Below are 17255 nucleotides of genomic sequence, written 5' to 3'. Positions count from 1 at the left end.
GAAGTGTCCGATTTGAATGATTTTTTTTTACCATTTTATAGCTATTATTTTACTCTCTAGCACTGTATTAATAACTCAAAATTGATTTTTGCGACGAGTGACTGGTTTGGCTTGTCTTTGCCACATATTCAGATCAGTGATAAATACTTTACCTGGCTTAATATCTGAAAAACCTGTGGCATGAGCATAGCATTCTCATGCCGATGGCGCGCGATCCTAAGCACTTCCGGTGCTACATGGGGAAGAGGCGGCGTGCTGACCGAGAAGCATGGAGCTACTGGTTGAGACATTAATGATGGAATCTTTGAGATATCAACTGGTTTCGACTGGCTATCATCCTCGCCTACAGATTCTGAATCGCCATTTGTTTTTGGTTCTTCCTTACTATTGACGAAATAATCACACAATGAACAGAGAATAGCAATTCCTAAATAGTATATAATGCCAAAGAGTATAAATAGAACAAGAGAGTGTATTTCCGTTTGTAAATACCTGTACGCACTCCCTAGCGTAGGACGCCCACTGTCATTTTTTTATGTACTTTATTACCCAGCACTGCACCGCCCACAGTTTGTTTGTGTATTTGTTTTCCCATGATACAAACTTTTGTAGAGGGCGGTAGATTTCCTTATATTTCTTTATCGTCAAACCAACGTGCGTGGTAATAAAGTGTATACAAACGGCAGGAGAAGTTTTACACCGGCTGCGTATTGTGTATCATTTTTCTGAATGAACGTATTTGGCTCTCTTACTCTATTTACACTCTTTGATAATGCCTATTTATGAAACTTTTGTCCATTTTTTTAAAAGACAATCAATGACAAATGTTTCTCTACACCCAGCTTGTGATTATATGTTATATGTTACTGTTTTCGGTTGAATTTTCATTAGTCAGGGTAAATGTACTGTGACTAACATTGCTTTCGCCAGTACAATACAATATAAACAATATTAACAAGCTGCGTTAAAGTCAAGACTGGTAAAACAATAAAATAACAATAATTACAATAATGATAACAATAAGAGTAATCAAAACAATAATATTAATAAGTTTTGTTTTTGGTTATAATAGTATTGAAATAATGTCATGGATCAGGCAACATACTTAATGTGTATTTTATTCATAATACTTGAACTCTGTTTTTATATACTTATTCATATGCAATTTATTTCTCATGTGATTTTCATAAAATTCATAAATACCTGGAGACAGTGTCTGACTGACATGAGGGACTTATCTTCTCTGCATCAATACTGAGATTGGCCAAATCCTGAGATAGGTCTGATGCTTCTTGACTACAGTTGTATTGTGACTACAATAATGGGGGTAAAATGATAAAATATACAACTGAAACAAATAATTAGAAATGAAAGAAAAAAACAAAACAGATTTAGCTTAAGTCATGGTTTCCAATGGTGATAAATAAAACACCTTCTAAGTTTGATGAAAATTATACTCCATGTTAACTTGTATTGTTGTAAACCAACAGTAAAAAGTATTTAAATGCAAATATGTTTACAAATCTAAGTACTATATTAACTCAAGATAATAAAAAGATGGATTAAACAAAATTAGCATCCCACTGAAATTTACATACAAAATGTGGATTTCCGCAGGGTTAGTTGCTGGCCCACATACAGTAATCCCTTGAATAGAAGTCCTAGGCTTTTGTTTTTGCGACTTTCAGATGGGTTTCTTTTCGAGATGGGCTTCTTTGCAAAGTAAAGGTTGTGGGAGGGGAGGGGGGGGTGGGGAACCTGCACATTTTGGGAATTACTACCATAAGACAATAAACAGAGACACTGTAACATCAGTCTGTATTATGGAGTGTATTAACCAGCATGAAATCCCCTACACTACTGTATAAACCAAGCATATTTTAAATTTATTTTGTTTTTTGAAATTCATGTACAGTGTATGAACCATCCTATCTGGGGAATTCCTTTTGAGGCTACTTTTACAAATTTAAGAGGACTTAAATTTGAGATGGGCTTCTTCAAGGTTAAGCCCATTAGGCTTCTATTCGAGCTTTTACGGTATTTTTTTTTCCAGGTGTAATGTTGAATGTTATAATTATCTTACCTGGCCATGTAGGTCTACGCCTTGTCCATGTGGACTTTCACTATGAAGAGCGGTGTCAGGATACCCCCCTGCTGTATTGCTTCTACCATAGTTATCTGATTAAAAGAAAAACAAAATATAAACTAAAGATCACCCACTACCTGTGAACATATTCAAATAACAACATATATTTACATTTCTAACTGACAATCTACTCAATGCAACATACATATTTTACTGTAGTTATAAATAAATAAATAATATTCTCAGAATTTAAAAATATAAATTAAAAACTTAAAACAAAAAATGTTACATGCAGACTGATCATTTATTGTTAGAGATCACTGAAGAATTATTAACTTGCAGGGGAATACTTTCAAAATAGACATTCGCAAATCTACATACATTATCTCCATTTCCAAAAAGGAATCAAACATCATTGTGTATCCTATTCTTTCAAGTTTAGGTTCAAAAGTACATTTATTCATAATGATCAACATAGTAGCATATATGATACGTAAGTAAACAGAAATTAAATAAAAGTAAATAATAATGACCATCATTGGGATTAAGACTAGAAGATTGATGTGCCTTCTATATACATTTTTAAAACGCAAACTATAGTTATATAATCATTCTACATACTCTTTCTTGAATGGGTCCATGCATCCCTTGTCCCACTCCAGTAATACTTGACGCATGCCTTGAACTTATTAATCTTCTGTTCAATGCCGGTTTTGTTCGCCTTAAATACATCCCTTGCTATTGCATCTTCATCCTGTATATCGGGAATCGAGCGCACATAGTTTGCGATATTTAACACAATCACATCGCACGGAGGCATAACCAACTGGTTTGCACGAGCCTACGAACAGCAAAACATATAATGCATTGTCAAGTCTACTTTGCAAGATAGCATTAGCAATTACTAACAAACAAAAAAATACAAGTATTGTGGATTCAATAAATTTATATTTCAGAAATTATTCTTTTTTCTTAATTCATATTTATGGCCAAGTAAAAAAGTAATTTGGCTTTTCATCTCTACTTCTTGTTTTGCTGTAACGCCATAGAACAAAGTTGTTTCTTGTGATGTCTGTGATTCTTGTTTGTTCTCTACTGTTGTTCTTTTTATACACTGCACATTGAGCATCTATTTTAGTGGTCATGCTTTACAAATCATTATTATTATTATTAATTTATATTTTTAATTTAAAATAAGAATTAATATATATTTTATAAAATTAACTACGGAAATTTATAAAAAAAAAAAGCATTTCCCTCATTGGGACAAAATTAATAGATATTCATATCAACTTTTTAGTAAACAAATTTACAATACTTTATGAACATAACAGATTTTCTAAGACAAACATTTTAAATTTTAATACACAAATGTACAGCATTATGAATATTAAAAGAGTATCTCGACAATGACAAGCCATCAGACTTAACATGATTTCCACTAGTTTCTTTAAACTACCAAGTTGGCTCAATGCCACAAACACTGACGCTTCCAATCTTCATTTATTATTATTATTAGAAATGTTCAGAACAGGTCCCACAGGAATTGATCTTTCCCTACGAATAAAGAAAATTTCCTCATGCAACATGCATTCTTGAATTCTGTAAGCAGATGTATGATAGATTTTTTTTTCATTTGTCAATAATACATATAATCTCAATGTTAAGACTATATCACTGAATAATAATGTATTCTAGATTAGATTGAAAAGACTTTGTTTTTATAAAGTGTAAATTGATTCTTTTGAATGGATAACAATAAATATTATACTATACTATTTGAAGACTTTTAACTGTATTGGGAATCTGTGCATGGCTTTAGCTGCCACAGACCAAGAAATGCAACTCTATTTTCACTTTGGCCACTTCAGTGAATTAACAAAAGTAGCCTCATCATCTTAAAAAAAAATATTTGGCTATATTCCAAATTATATAGACAGAACATTATAAGGAATTTGCATTTAGTAATTTGTGTTTAGGGGTATGTGCTGGCCGACTAAAGGTTATTTTGCGGCCATATTCTTATTAACTACATGGATAGCTGGTCAACCGCGTGTTACACACGGTTGACAAATACCCACAAGTAACACTATTAATTCACCTTACTGTTTACCCTATGAAAACACATGCTTCAATTACAACCCAGTTAAATTGAATTTTACTTATGTATCGAGTACCATTGATTTATAGTATGATTTTATAATTGAATTAAAACTATATGCTTGTTAACATTCATTTGGAATAGACATAATCAACATTTTTGTAGGATATAAAAGACCTCAGTTTGGCAAAAATTCATCAGACTTACACATTAAAATAGCAATCTTGATGTTAAGAATCAGACTGGCAATAACCAGTAAATACAACAAATTGAAGGATAATAATTATGTATAAATTGACATACAGATTGTCTCCCAGAAGAATCTATACTAAGAAAAAGAAATGGGTCAACAAAATGAAGTTCACTTACTCGTAAACCATTGAGAGGATGATCTGGTCCTAGAAGAGACCACTGGAACAATGCCAGGTCTTCTTCCGGAAGAATGTGATTTCCTAATAGTTGAAAAAGACATTAAAATAAAGTTATTGCATTAGAATTATGTCTTTTTCAATAAGTAAACTAATAAAAACTTTTCAATGCCAAGAATATTTATATAAATGACACATATGATATCAGGAAAGTGTACTGCATCGGTAATGATACCACATAATGCATGTTATCACTGAATACTTAGGCAAGACTTTCTTTTTGTTTCGCGAAATTATTATTATTATTATTATTATTCGCGAGGGCAGAATAAAAATGAAATTTTGGTTTTTCATTAGCAAATATTTTCGCCAAAAAACATCCAGACAGAGGAGAAAGTAAAAATAAAATTTTATTGGTGAATGTAGTAATAGGATGGTTAAATGCTTTAAATTTATATAATTAGTAAGAAATATACATATCTTAATTTTTGAGATTTCAAGGCAGCGGCGTGTGTAATAAAAATAACTAGATAACTTAAATTTTTTTAATGAAATTTCCACTTTTTCGTGAGTGCGCTAATTGGCAAAAATAAAATTGATTTTTATTCATAATCACCATTATTGGCAGGTGCCATGTTCACTAAACAAAGTATAAAAAACAGTCTCGCCTTGTGTTGCCATCAGTAATGCCTGATGTTGAATATCTGCCTCCTTAAACTTTTGATGTTTAACATCATATCAGGCAAATTGGTGCCATGACTGCCTAATACACCTACTTGGTACTGTAATTTACTGAGCAAATTGATACACAATGTTATAATATTGATAATTAACACAATGAAGGTGGTCAATAAATTTAAGAAATAGTTTATATCATCCATATTCAGACCCGTAGCCAGGTTCTTCCAAAGGAGGGGTTCTCTGGGCATGAAGTCCAGGGTCGATGAAATCTCCAAAAGCAGAGGATTTTTGTGTTTTATGGGTCTAAATAATTCTATAAAAGCAATTATGTTTGAAAAGAGTCGGAAGGAAAACATTCCGTCCGAGTCTAGGTGGGTCTGCAATGCTTTAGTTGCGTTGGAGGACTTGTTTGGGAAATTCAACAGAGGGGGTTTTTCGCCAGAAAATAAGAAGATTTGCTAGGATAGGGGGATGTTACGCAAACCATAAAAAGACCCCCTGGCTACGGGCCTGATATTAACTACTTACCCAATAATGCTGCAAAAATAACAAATCTTTCTGGGTGTAAGTCTAGCACCTTAAGAATCTCATTTATGTGGTACTGTAAAGTTAACAGTTCCCCCTTCCTCGTCAACTTGAGATGATGCGAGGAGAAAACCTGAGGAGGGTCAAAGATGAGGAAGTCAGCACTTTGAGCAAGCACACCTTGGCAGCCATTGTAGCGTAAGTAGTTGATGACTTCAAATTTATGGTCACGAAAACTGGACACTGTTTGAATTCCACACTGGCGTAATGCAAGTCGGATACAAGTATCTGAAAAAGAGCAATAAATATTCACTAATTTATGCAAAACATATTTGTAAGTAGACATAGATTGGGTACATTGTTATTATAATACTTCTTTTTTTCACACTGAACACACACGCTTTAAAAACATTCTCGATTTTTAAACAATTTATCAATATGAGAGGAAGATAGGTCATCTCTAAACATCCAAGGGCAGTTATTAATCTGTTAAAATGTTTATGTATTCCGAGACAGAAATAGATTTAGCCCTACAGACTACAGTACATAGTTGGAAACATGATATAAAAATAATTCAATGCACACATTTAATTTATTAATAATACATGACCTATAAACACATACATCAGAGTATTATTCAATCGCTATTCCATATACAGTAATGTAGCATACTGTACTACGATTTTATATTTATGTACTACTGCACAAATCCTAATGGTGGTTGCATGCCTAACAGTTGCTATCGTTATACAGCAGGCGAGGAGTTCAATAGTGGGATCTTAAAAGGGCATCATAACTTGAAATATGATAATGGAATGTAATCCCAAATTATTATTTGTGCATCGTAGAACAGTGTGTTCGAGGATTCTCTAAATTGCCTCACTGACTCAAAGCTGTTCCAAATGCATTTTCGTTGGAAGCAAACAAATGTGTGGATAATAATATATAATTTTGTTTTTAATGTACTAACAATTGCAGAATACAAATGATTTATTGATGTTTACTTTTTTTGTACAGACATTATGTCAGACCCTTTTTTAAGGTTCCTTCCTTAAAAACCTAGTTTACATGTACAAACATACTTTTTTTGAAATTTTATCTATTCATACAGTATATCATCAAAATGATGTATCTAATAAATTTGTGGGAAATATTAGGGGACGGCACCCTGATAGCACTTTTTATTGACTATGCCAAGTGCGAGTTATATCGTCCGCATTTTGCATAGGTTGGTATATGTTCAAAGGGCACCCCCTTTTGTGCCGCACAAGTAACATAACACAACAAACATACATAGGTCATTTGTACGTTATAATCTAGGTGCATCTTCCCAGAACTACCAGCAGTTGAGTTTTTTTTCTTTTTTCCATTTCATTATTCACTATCCAACGCAAGTTAAGTTACCTACTTAAATAAAAATCATAATACAGTACACCACATATATGGATGAACATAATCTAGCTATGTACCATCCAATTCAAACATCATTATTGTTAGCTACAGAAACCACAATGTTTTCATTTTCTTATACTATGGCATTAGACAAGACTTCAAAAGAAGATAACAAGCCACGCAATAACTGCAGGCATCTTACATACAATATAGACCATTTTATCGGATATATGTTGAAACATCGCCGCCAACGTCTCGCAACTCACTGGGAGACTTCCAGCAGCCTAGCCTGAGAAGCTGGCCAGTTACAAATAGAGCACCGGCTAGTCACAAATAGAGCACCGGCTAGTTACAAATAGAGCACCGGCTAGTTACAAATAGAGCACCGGCTAGTTACAAATAGAGCACCGGCTAGTTACAAATAGAGCACCGGCTAGTTACAAATAGAGCACCGGCTGGTTACAAATAGAGCACCGGCTAGTTACAAATAGAGCACCGGCTAGTTACAAATAGAGCACCGGCTACTGTAGTTACAAATAGAGCACCGGCTAGACCTTTGCTGCAGCATCAACAGATACGATCTCACTAATTACTGTAATTGCTGTATATGTAAACATTGAAAAAGCTTTTTAAGACTTAGACTTGTTTTTAATACAGTCAACGGGCAGGCAGAGTTTTTGGGGGCGCGACCTATTCTGTTTACAACTAGACTGCCGACCAGCAAGTGGCATTGCCCAACGAAGAATGTGTGCTTGGAAAAACGTAATCAGACCTAAAGAAATACACGCAAAAACAATATAAAAATCGCATCAATTTTATTGGTAATAATTAAAATTTGATGAGCATAGTACAGCAAAACAACAGGTACTGTACGTATTATTAAATAATGTGTTGAATTTGCGTAGGCTAGCTAGGCTAGACCTAGTCAAAAGAATCCAGGGCTTTGATAAATTAATTAAATAGCTAGGCCCAGACTAAAACAATCTTGTTCAAAATGGGTTCAACACAAGTTCTATAAACTGAACTGGACGACAAACTGAACATTGGAGCCGGTCCGGAGGGGTGTCTGTATTGTGAGAGTAGACTGCAACTTACGACATACGATCGTGTGAGCCATGTTAGTTTTGACTTGGCTGACTTGTTGCCGTACAACAAGGATTGAACTTTGTATTTTCCCATGTGCGCTACAAAATTTGGAGCTTCGACTTGTGTGGTTGAAATTACTTTCAAATCGGCCAATCCGGACCGGAATATTCCGTCGATATAGCCAAAATTCGACTATGAAAATTTGAATTAAACAAACAATTTACACAGTAATACATAGGAAAGAATTGGGACTTTTTCAAAAATTCGACTGACACGAATTTTCGACTTAAACAGAGTCCACTTTGGCGGACTCGACTGTATAAACATTTCATGTTTTTTTCCATCTTAAAATATTTGTGCTCGTTAGTAATTTAGTTTTATCGTTGATTTAATCCATGATGATAACTACTGTAAGTTGAGCGAAATGCTAAGCCTCTGAAAGTCCCCCAGTGGTAGTTGCCAGGTCATCAGAAACTTTCATTTTTAATTTTGCGGAAATGGTCTATTACTATGTACACACGCTAGGTTAACGGCTTATTCACTTGCTGAATATATATTCTTTCTTTTCATACTTTATACATGAATATAAAAAATTACATTCTTAATGCAAATGTAATGATAACAAAGCAAAAGAAACAACTATAAATTTTAAAACATTGGTATGGACAATATCAAGGCACGTATACACGCTTATAAATACATGTAAACATAATAGTGAAAGAACTCTAGTGAAAGATGATCAGTATAGTGTTCGGTATGAAAAGATAATATAGATAGCATTATTATTATTATTTCTTATAATATCAGTAGGGCTTATATCTCTAAATTCACACACACTAAGTTTGTATGTCCACAATGCTATGAACATCAGCTGTCTTTTGGAAAAAAACCTGAGCCGTTTTACTACAGTACAATATGCACACGATGTTACTAGTTTGTATGTGCCTATGGTAAAATCTATTGTGACAAACACACGGTTGGTATAAGCAATGCTACAGTATACTATTAATGTTTGTATTTAACTACCGGTAATGCAAACGTTGGACGAGCACTGCATGTATACACACATTTCCATACAACACTTACAATGTATCTTTTGTGCTGAAGTCATGGCGTAGTCATTAGTAAGTTATATGAATATCACATTGCATGCATCAGTAAGTTTATTCCTTATATGGGATGACGAGAATGACTGAATGATGTACCGTATCTTCTAAAAAACCTTTAAAATGAGTCACTGTGGTGAATCATTGCAGCATCATTTCAAATAATGTATCTGATTTTCCTCATTACATGCTGGAGATGGGAAAAAGATCTTATTTTTGTATTTCCTTGAAATTATAAATCTTATTATTGAATTTGTTAATTGTATTATAAGTTTATATAAGTATATGAAGTTTTAATTCATTGTAAACAGGTGATTTTGTGTTTGTTTCTTTTAACCGAATTCTTGATTGTGTAGTTTAAGAATAAATGTGCACTTTGCAAAAAGATTTGATTTTTTATATAAAAAAATTATATTTGACTTGACTAGAGTATTATTTTTTGTAAAGCAACAGAAACTCATTCTTTTTTTTCCAGAAATTTGCTGGTATACTGTAGTAACCTGGAAAATAAAAACTGCCACCCACAAAAATCAAGAAAAAAAACCCCAAAATTATAACAGGAAACCTATGAATTGCTTATTGAAAAAATGTACATTAACTTCAATAAGTCGCATATTAAAAATATCTTTTAATCATTTACAGACATATTTTACTAAAAATAACTTTAAATATGCTACCAGAACTTTAAGGGTATTCTAGGTCTAGCCTAGGTATCATCGTTCGTTCGTACATACGTTTATTGAGCGTTACGTACGTATTAGGTCAAAGGTTACCACAAATTTAACCCAACCTCTATTTTACGAATCCCCCGATTTAAGTACGCCCTCTGGTCCCGTACCGTACGTAAAATCGAGGTTCTACTGTATAAGTTTATATAAGTATATGAAGTTTTAATTCATTGTAAACAGGTGATTTTGTGTTTGTTTCTTTTATCCGAATTCTTGATTGTGTAGTTTAAGAATAAATGTGCACTTTGCAAAAAGATTTGATTTTTTATATAAAAAAATTATATTTGACTTGACTAGAGTATTATTTTTTGTAAAGCAACAGAAACTCATTCCTTTTTTTCCAGAAATTTGCTGGTATACTGTAGTAACCTGGAAAATAAAAACTGCCACCCACAAAAATCAAGAAAAAAAACCCCAAAATTATAACAGGAAACCTATGAATTGCTTATTGAAAAAATGTACATTAACTTCAATAAGTCGCATATTAAAAATATCTTTTAATCATTTACAGACATATTTTACTAAAAATAACTTTAAATATGCTACCAGAACTTTAAGGGTATTACAGGTTGGTATATTTAATACATCTGTAAATTGAGGAGCTAGATCTGTTTATTCTCTAATTTTAAGTTAAAAGCTTATTGAAATATACAATTATTATTTTTTTCTATTTTGAGAGATATATTACATTTATTTGGCAGTATATAAATAAGGTAGTCAGAATAAAAATAAAATACTATAATACCGTACATTTAAAGATGAATGAACAAAACCAAAATACTAATGGAAGATGTGGAAGTTAGATCTATAACAAAACAATATGTCTACAGTATATAAATATCAATAACAGAGTAATAACAAATAAAAACTTTACACTAAATCAATTAAAAGCTCCTTGCGTGTATCATCTACAAACTTCCCACTGATTAATCTCCGAAATACTTAATGACGACCAAAATAATGGTTGAAACTATAAACTTCATGAACTGTGTGTTGAGCTGTATTATTAAATAACACGCATTTAGTAAATCAACCACGAGTGTCCTTGAGTCTGACAGAGTTGGCCAATGACCCTACTCTACAGTAAAGCCTGGCGCAAGTACATCTAGTATGCAAACATGACCTTTAAGAAATAGTGATCAATAAGAAAATCTATTATAGTAAACTTAATATAATTATCAAGGAAACTGCTTAATCTCAACAAATTTTAAGTATGTACTTACTTATTATATACCAATGTTTAAATACAAAAATTAATTAATATTTTGTAGGTTTTTTTCTTTGTTAGCAAATATCTACACCAGTTAATAGACAGTGGAACTAGGTATATATCTCATGAGGCTTAAGAAATATTTTTTTTAATGCAGAAGTAAAATCATTTATTTATTAGATTTGAACATTGGGAGTCTACCCTCCAAACATCTTTCAGTAGCTACTACTGTACTATGATCACAGGCAATATTAATAATTACTAATACTGTAGTTTGTTTATTTACTTGATTATCTACAGTACAATGAGTATTTATCTTCAAACGTTTCTGTTTATTAACCTTACACAAATGTATGGATAAGATAAAACATAGCAACCTCTTGAGATTCATACAACTCCCTTAAGAAACCAAGCCACCTTCTAAGAAATACAACATCTCTTGTGAAATAGCCATTTCATGAGAAACAAAGCCATCTGTTAAGAATTATAGTCAATTATGCTCGACAAACTATAGTAGCCATCTCCTGAGAAATACATAAGTATGGAGGTACACTGCCATGGTATAACCCTCTCAATAGACATCTCCACAGCCTTTGAAATAGCCACCTCTTGAGAAACTAGCATTTTCCTGAAAAACAGAACCATCCCCTAAAAACCTAGGCATCTTTTGACAAAAACATTCATCCCCCGAGAAACAACAATTTCCTGAGAAACACAGCCCTTCACAAAAACCAGAATCTCTTCATACAGTAGATATAATAATCTGCTGGAGAAACATATTCACTCCTCAAAAACATGCCCACCCCTTAAGAAACAATAGTCATCTTCTCAGAAATAGCCTTCTTTTGATCACATGATTTCTTAAGAATTTAACTTTATCATAAGCTTGACCTGTCAATGATTAGATATATAACTATATAAATTATCTCCAACTTGTGTGATATGCACAAAAGAATCTACTTAAATATTGTCTGGATGACTGGAAATCAAGTGTCTAATCAACCATTCTACAGTGTATACTCTATATGCACTGTATATCATTCAAGTTATTAATTCAGTTATTAATAATCTCTGATTCCAATACATTATGAAGCAAATAATATCTTGCTTCCAATCTACCATTTATTGTTTTCCGATTCGAGACTTGCGCATGAGGACTTGATAATTTTACTCCAACGAACATAATAAGTTCTTCCGCTTTGCACAGGTCACCCACACTGAGACATCGATACGAATAGCAGCATTCTTGGCAAGGTTCCAAAGATTTGCAAGCGGCAAAAACAGCAAGCTACAATACAGTAGTAGAACAAAGCCAACTTTACAATGTTCTATTTCAAGACCCACTACAGTACAACTAAGTACCTAGATATAAACCAAACAACAGACCTATATCACATGTTAATAGCCTTTGTTGTAATGTAAGGGTCTTACTGTATTTTATACCATTATGAGCAATGCTTCTTTGTGTGGCTATTTTTGCTATTAACATTTATTTCATAACATTCTCATTCAATTGGTAAATGAAATTGTATGTACCTGGGATAGGAAAAAACAAACCATGGTATTAAACATTTTTGCAAGGACAAAGATTACATAGCCCACCTCTAGTTGTGTATACATACTGTAGCACTTCCTTAGAACTGCAGACATAAAACCTATTGTACATGTTATTATGTATTGTACTACTACTGTACCAAAATTCATTACATTTGTAATGCTAACAATTATCACAATACAAAAATAAGCTGGAGGGTACTGTACATTGCTTCAGCTGACCTTTAAAAAAAACAATGACTTCTTCAATTTATAAGCAAACTAACATTTTGAAAGACTATTGAATAAATGAATGATACCGATACTTCAATATTTTTTAAGCATTATATTAGATTAGGTTACAGTATACATGCTATTTTCGAGGAAAATTAATTAACACTGAGGGTGGTATAAGTAATTCCCGCTACAAAATGTTCACCAGAGCATACAGTACAACATTAAACAAAGTACTACAGTACTGTAATTAATAGGCCTACAATTTTTAATCTGAATCGATATAAAGTATTAAAGAATCATATAAAACAAGATAAAAGAGAAATAAAACTGCCATGTACTTCTGAAAAATGAAACAAATCAATGCCAGAATACAGTAAATGTGTTGCAATGGAGAGACATACGAGGTGCAAGTTCTTTTGTCTTCTGAACGGCAAGTTTGAGATGATCAATCAGCGATCAGCATCAAATAACCACTGAATGATAAATTGTAAACAAACATGGTGAGCGCACACAGTAAAACAAAAATGACCTCTTCTATTGTTCTGGCCTATATCTCACTACATGCCGAGTAACTTCTGATCGATTAAATCGCACTTATTTTTTCTTCTTTTTTTCAGTCTTGCATAAAAAAACATTATCATCAGTCAGCATTCAAATTAACAATTGCTGATTTGCTCATGAGGCGATCAATAAAGAGAATTGGATACCTACAATTCAAATATAATTATGTTGACTTAGTATATTTCGGGGTTGATAAATTTTGATGATGTAATTAATAGAATTGACTAACATTTTAAAATACTTTTCTTCTCACATTCTCAGTGAATGTTTAAGCTCAATATATATTATATTCATTATACCTTACTTACTATATATAAAAATGTAATTAGCTACTGTAGTTTACCAAATATTATATCATTAAAATTTAAAAAGTCATTTTTTAGGCCTCGTAGAATCTGTATGAGGTATATAAAACAAATATTGACTGCTCTAAATTTGGGTAACAGTGAAATCTATTGCACCTCGGTGATGTGGAGACCGTAGCCTATCTACCCTCGGCCCTCTGGAAGATAGGCTATGGTCTCCACATCACCTCGTGAGCAGTCAATACTTGTATACTATACGGGGTTAGACACTATGTTATTGTCTAGCAGTTAACCCTGTAAGATTAAGTAAATCCAGTAAGGAGGAATGATGGGATGACTCATGAGCTAAAGGTAAAAATGAATACAAGACCTGTACTAGAAGGTTTACTAAAAAATCACAGTGAACAATCACCACAATTTCCTGATAACCAAATCCCCAGTCTGTTCGTGCTAGGCCTGGCCGCCATCAGCTTATCGGTGCTCGATTGGCAGAGTATAATAGCTAAGGCCTAGGTACAGTAGTGGAAACTGACACCTGATCTAGTTTATGAATTTTTCAATTTCCGAATACCCATTGGCACAAAGGGGAACGTAAAATGGACGTCTTACTGTAGTTGTCAACCTATGATGAAGCGCATGATATCACAGGTAGGAAAAGTGCATCGTCTTTTTTTGCAGCCCGCAAAAATGAATTAAAAACCCTACGTGTGCGGCCTGCCAACAATATTTTGCTAGAAAACATCTTGGTTTTTTTTTTTTACGGACCGACACAAATCTGTAAAATATATTATAAAACTGAGCACAAAGCTGTATAAAAGCAGTGTTTTTAGAAGTGCACTGGGAACATCAAAGTTTGGGTACGGCCCTTCGTGTTAAATCAAAAATTTACTTTGGCCCTCCAACCCATTTTTATGCCCACCTCCTGCATTATATGAAGTGTCAGTATTACATCAGATAAAAATTATAATCAACAGATTGTTTTTGTAATTTGGAAGAATCAATGCTTTTTAGGATTTAAGCTTGCACACACTTGTCCAAAATTTTATTTTATGCTGATATACAGTAATTTCCAAAATATTAGTATTTTTATTTTTTAGTGTGAAATTTAGTATCAAATACTAATATAGTAACATGGTTGGTACTGTATTTATTATATATGTATTTTTTTTTAGGAAAGAGTTGATGCAGTTTTCTAGTTTAGCAGTTTGTTATTAAGTTATTTTTATTTTTTTTTAGGAAAGAGTAATTAATGCAGTTTTTTTGGTTTAGCAGTCTGTTAGTATGTTTATACCATAATATGCTGGTAAACAATATAAAAAAATCAATATAATGTAATTACATCACAGCATTGATCATATAAACAAAATTGTTGAAAAAAAAAAGAAGAAACTTTTACTGCTACCACTATTTTTGTGGTTTTTACACTTTCATATGATTACAATCCATGTTTACCTCACTCACTACCAGTTTTATGTCAGAAAATATAAAATGTTGGGTGACCTAGTTTCTCATATCGTAACACCTTATCACAGCAACATTTTTATGGAGTTTCCTCCATGGCCTTGGACAACATTTCTATAAATGCCAAATGCATAAAACTTCAAATTAAGAGCAAACTAGTTAACATGCATAGCATAGGCCTGTACCACTACTGTGGTACTTTTTCATAACATTCTTCTATTAAAGGAACACTTTTGAGTTAAAGTCAGACTCTGGAGGGAAAAAAAATTTTGATATGTTTCAGTCACTGATTTTTCTGAGAGAGAAAAAAGTTGTCTGACGAAAAACTGAATATTTAAAAACTGGGGGGAAAAGGGGCGTAACCGCACTTTTTTACACCTTTTTCCCCTAGTTCTTAGATATTCAAAAATCTGTATCTCATTTACCGTTCCCCAGACTTTCGTCAGACAACATTTTTTTTTGTCGTAGAAAAATCAGTGCTACAACATATCAAAAATTTGTTTCCCTCCGGAGCCTGACTTTAAACTTGGCCTACAGTATACAGTAGGAACTCCCCTTTACATGAAGCTTGTTACAGGACTGCAGGATCAGTTGAAAAATAGTTTTTAGGAATCCAATAAATTTATCACTCATTTGCATGTTTTGATTAAAAAGTTCCAAAGCCCACAATTCGAACTCAAACTATATTATAATATGTTAATGATCACATGAAGGCCCATTTTTAAATGTGACTACAACAAAGCATAAGCTAGTGACGAGGTCAACCGTGCAAGTATTTTTTTCTATTATATGTAGGTCAAAATTTTGGGAAGTGGGAAATCGATGAAGACAGTTGAAAAGTCTTTAATTCTAGGTTCTATTAAAAAGATCAAGTTTATGCAGTTTACACAGAAAACAATATTTAGCACATGAAAATAACTGCCTAGTTAATTGGATCTCTTTATAAAAAGTTGATCCAGATACTGTGAAAATAATACCAGGCCAAATGCAAGTTGCAAAAAAATATTATTTTGTGCAGGGTACCTGAGTTTCCCATGAGTTGCAGGAGTCTCCAGGAAGATGGTATGATCTCCTGCAAATTCATGTTCACCTTGGATATTGTTCCGACAATTTTACACAAATCTGAGGTGTTGATTGGTAGAGCTGGCACGGGCATGACCCTCATCTTAAACTTCAGTCTAAATGCACTATGGAATGTCGGGACAATATCATTTCCATTTTTTTACATAGCTTGTTTTAATACTACAGTAGCAGCCCTCGAAATGGACCTTTCCGCTAAGCCCCGCCCCTTGGATATTGTTGCTAAGGTCCCACAAGACGACAATGTTAAAACATACGAAAACACGTGCATTTGTGGGACAACACGTGTATTTTGTGAGACGCTCGTGTATCCCTAGCGCTGTTCTGATTGGTCAGTTGCTAAGTTTGATTGACACTCTGGAAAGGTGTATTGGGACGATAAATCCTCGGCAAAAAATTGCCGACGTAAATTGCACTCGCCTCGGACGTAAAGTTTATAGTTTGTACCATTCCATTCTGAATGGAAACGTGTCGCGTGATAATTTTGAGCGCTTTTCTATGGCCGCCTCAAATTCCTTTGATAAATCATCCTGATCCATTTGATTAACAGGTAAAACACGTACACAAAGTAAACAAGTCAACCACTAAATATTTAATTTATTTGTATATTGAAGTTTATTTCGTAAAAACAGCAACATTAAAACATACGGTATATTATAATAATAGTATAAATTAATCATTAATTTTACGGCTGCTTTAAGATGAACATATGTCACGGTATAGAGTACCCAGGCCAGAATCTACCAAAAATCTTCCACGCCCTCGTCGTTCGCTGTCGCAACATGCTTGGGCCAT

The 17255-nt window shown here is 33.2% G+C and overlaps 1 protein-coding gene across 2 annotated transcripts in view; it reads right to left on the bottom strand.

Annotated features, from left to right (window-relative positions):
* Positions 1–17255, bottom strand: part of LOC117107880 (constitutive coactivator of PPAR-gamma-like protein 1) — a 28306-nt gene that overhangs the window by 7730 nt on the left and 3321 nt on the right. For both annotated transcript variants that reach the window (XM_033249702.1, XM_033249703.1), the window contains exons 2-7: positions 5765–6049; positions 4557–4639; positions 2708–2927; positions 2084–2178; positions 1204–1313; positions 153–384 (exon numbers count right to left, since the gene is read on the bottom strand). In XM_033249702.1, the coding sequence (XP_033105593.1) occupies positions 153–384; positions 1204–1313; positions 2084–2178; positions 2708–2927; positions 4557–4639; positions 5765–6049 (1025 nt within the window). The remainder of the gene's footprint in view (positions 1–152; positions 385–1203; positions 1314–2083; positions 2179–2707; positions 2928–4556; positions 4640–5764; positions 6050–17255) is intronic.

This window comes from Anneissia japonica, unplaced genomic scaffold (genome assembly GCF_011630105.1).
Source record: "Anneissia japonica isolate Jap-2015-1 unplaced genomic scaffold, ASM1163010v1 scaffold288060_len1141017_cov207, whole genome shotgun sequence".
Classification (NCBI taxonomy): Eukaryota; Metazoa; Echinodermata; class Crinoidea; order Comatulida; family Comatulidae; genus Anneissia; species Anneissia japonica.
The sequence above is the reverse complement of the archived record's forward strand: the minus strand, read 5'-3'. Positions and strand labels throughout refer to the sequence as shown.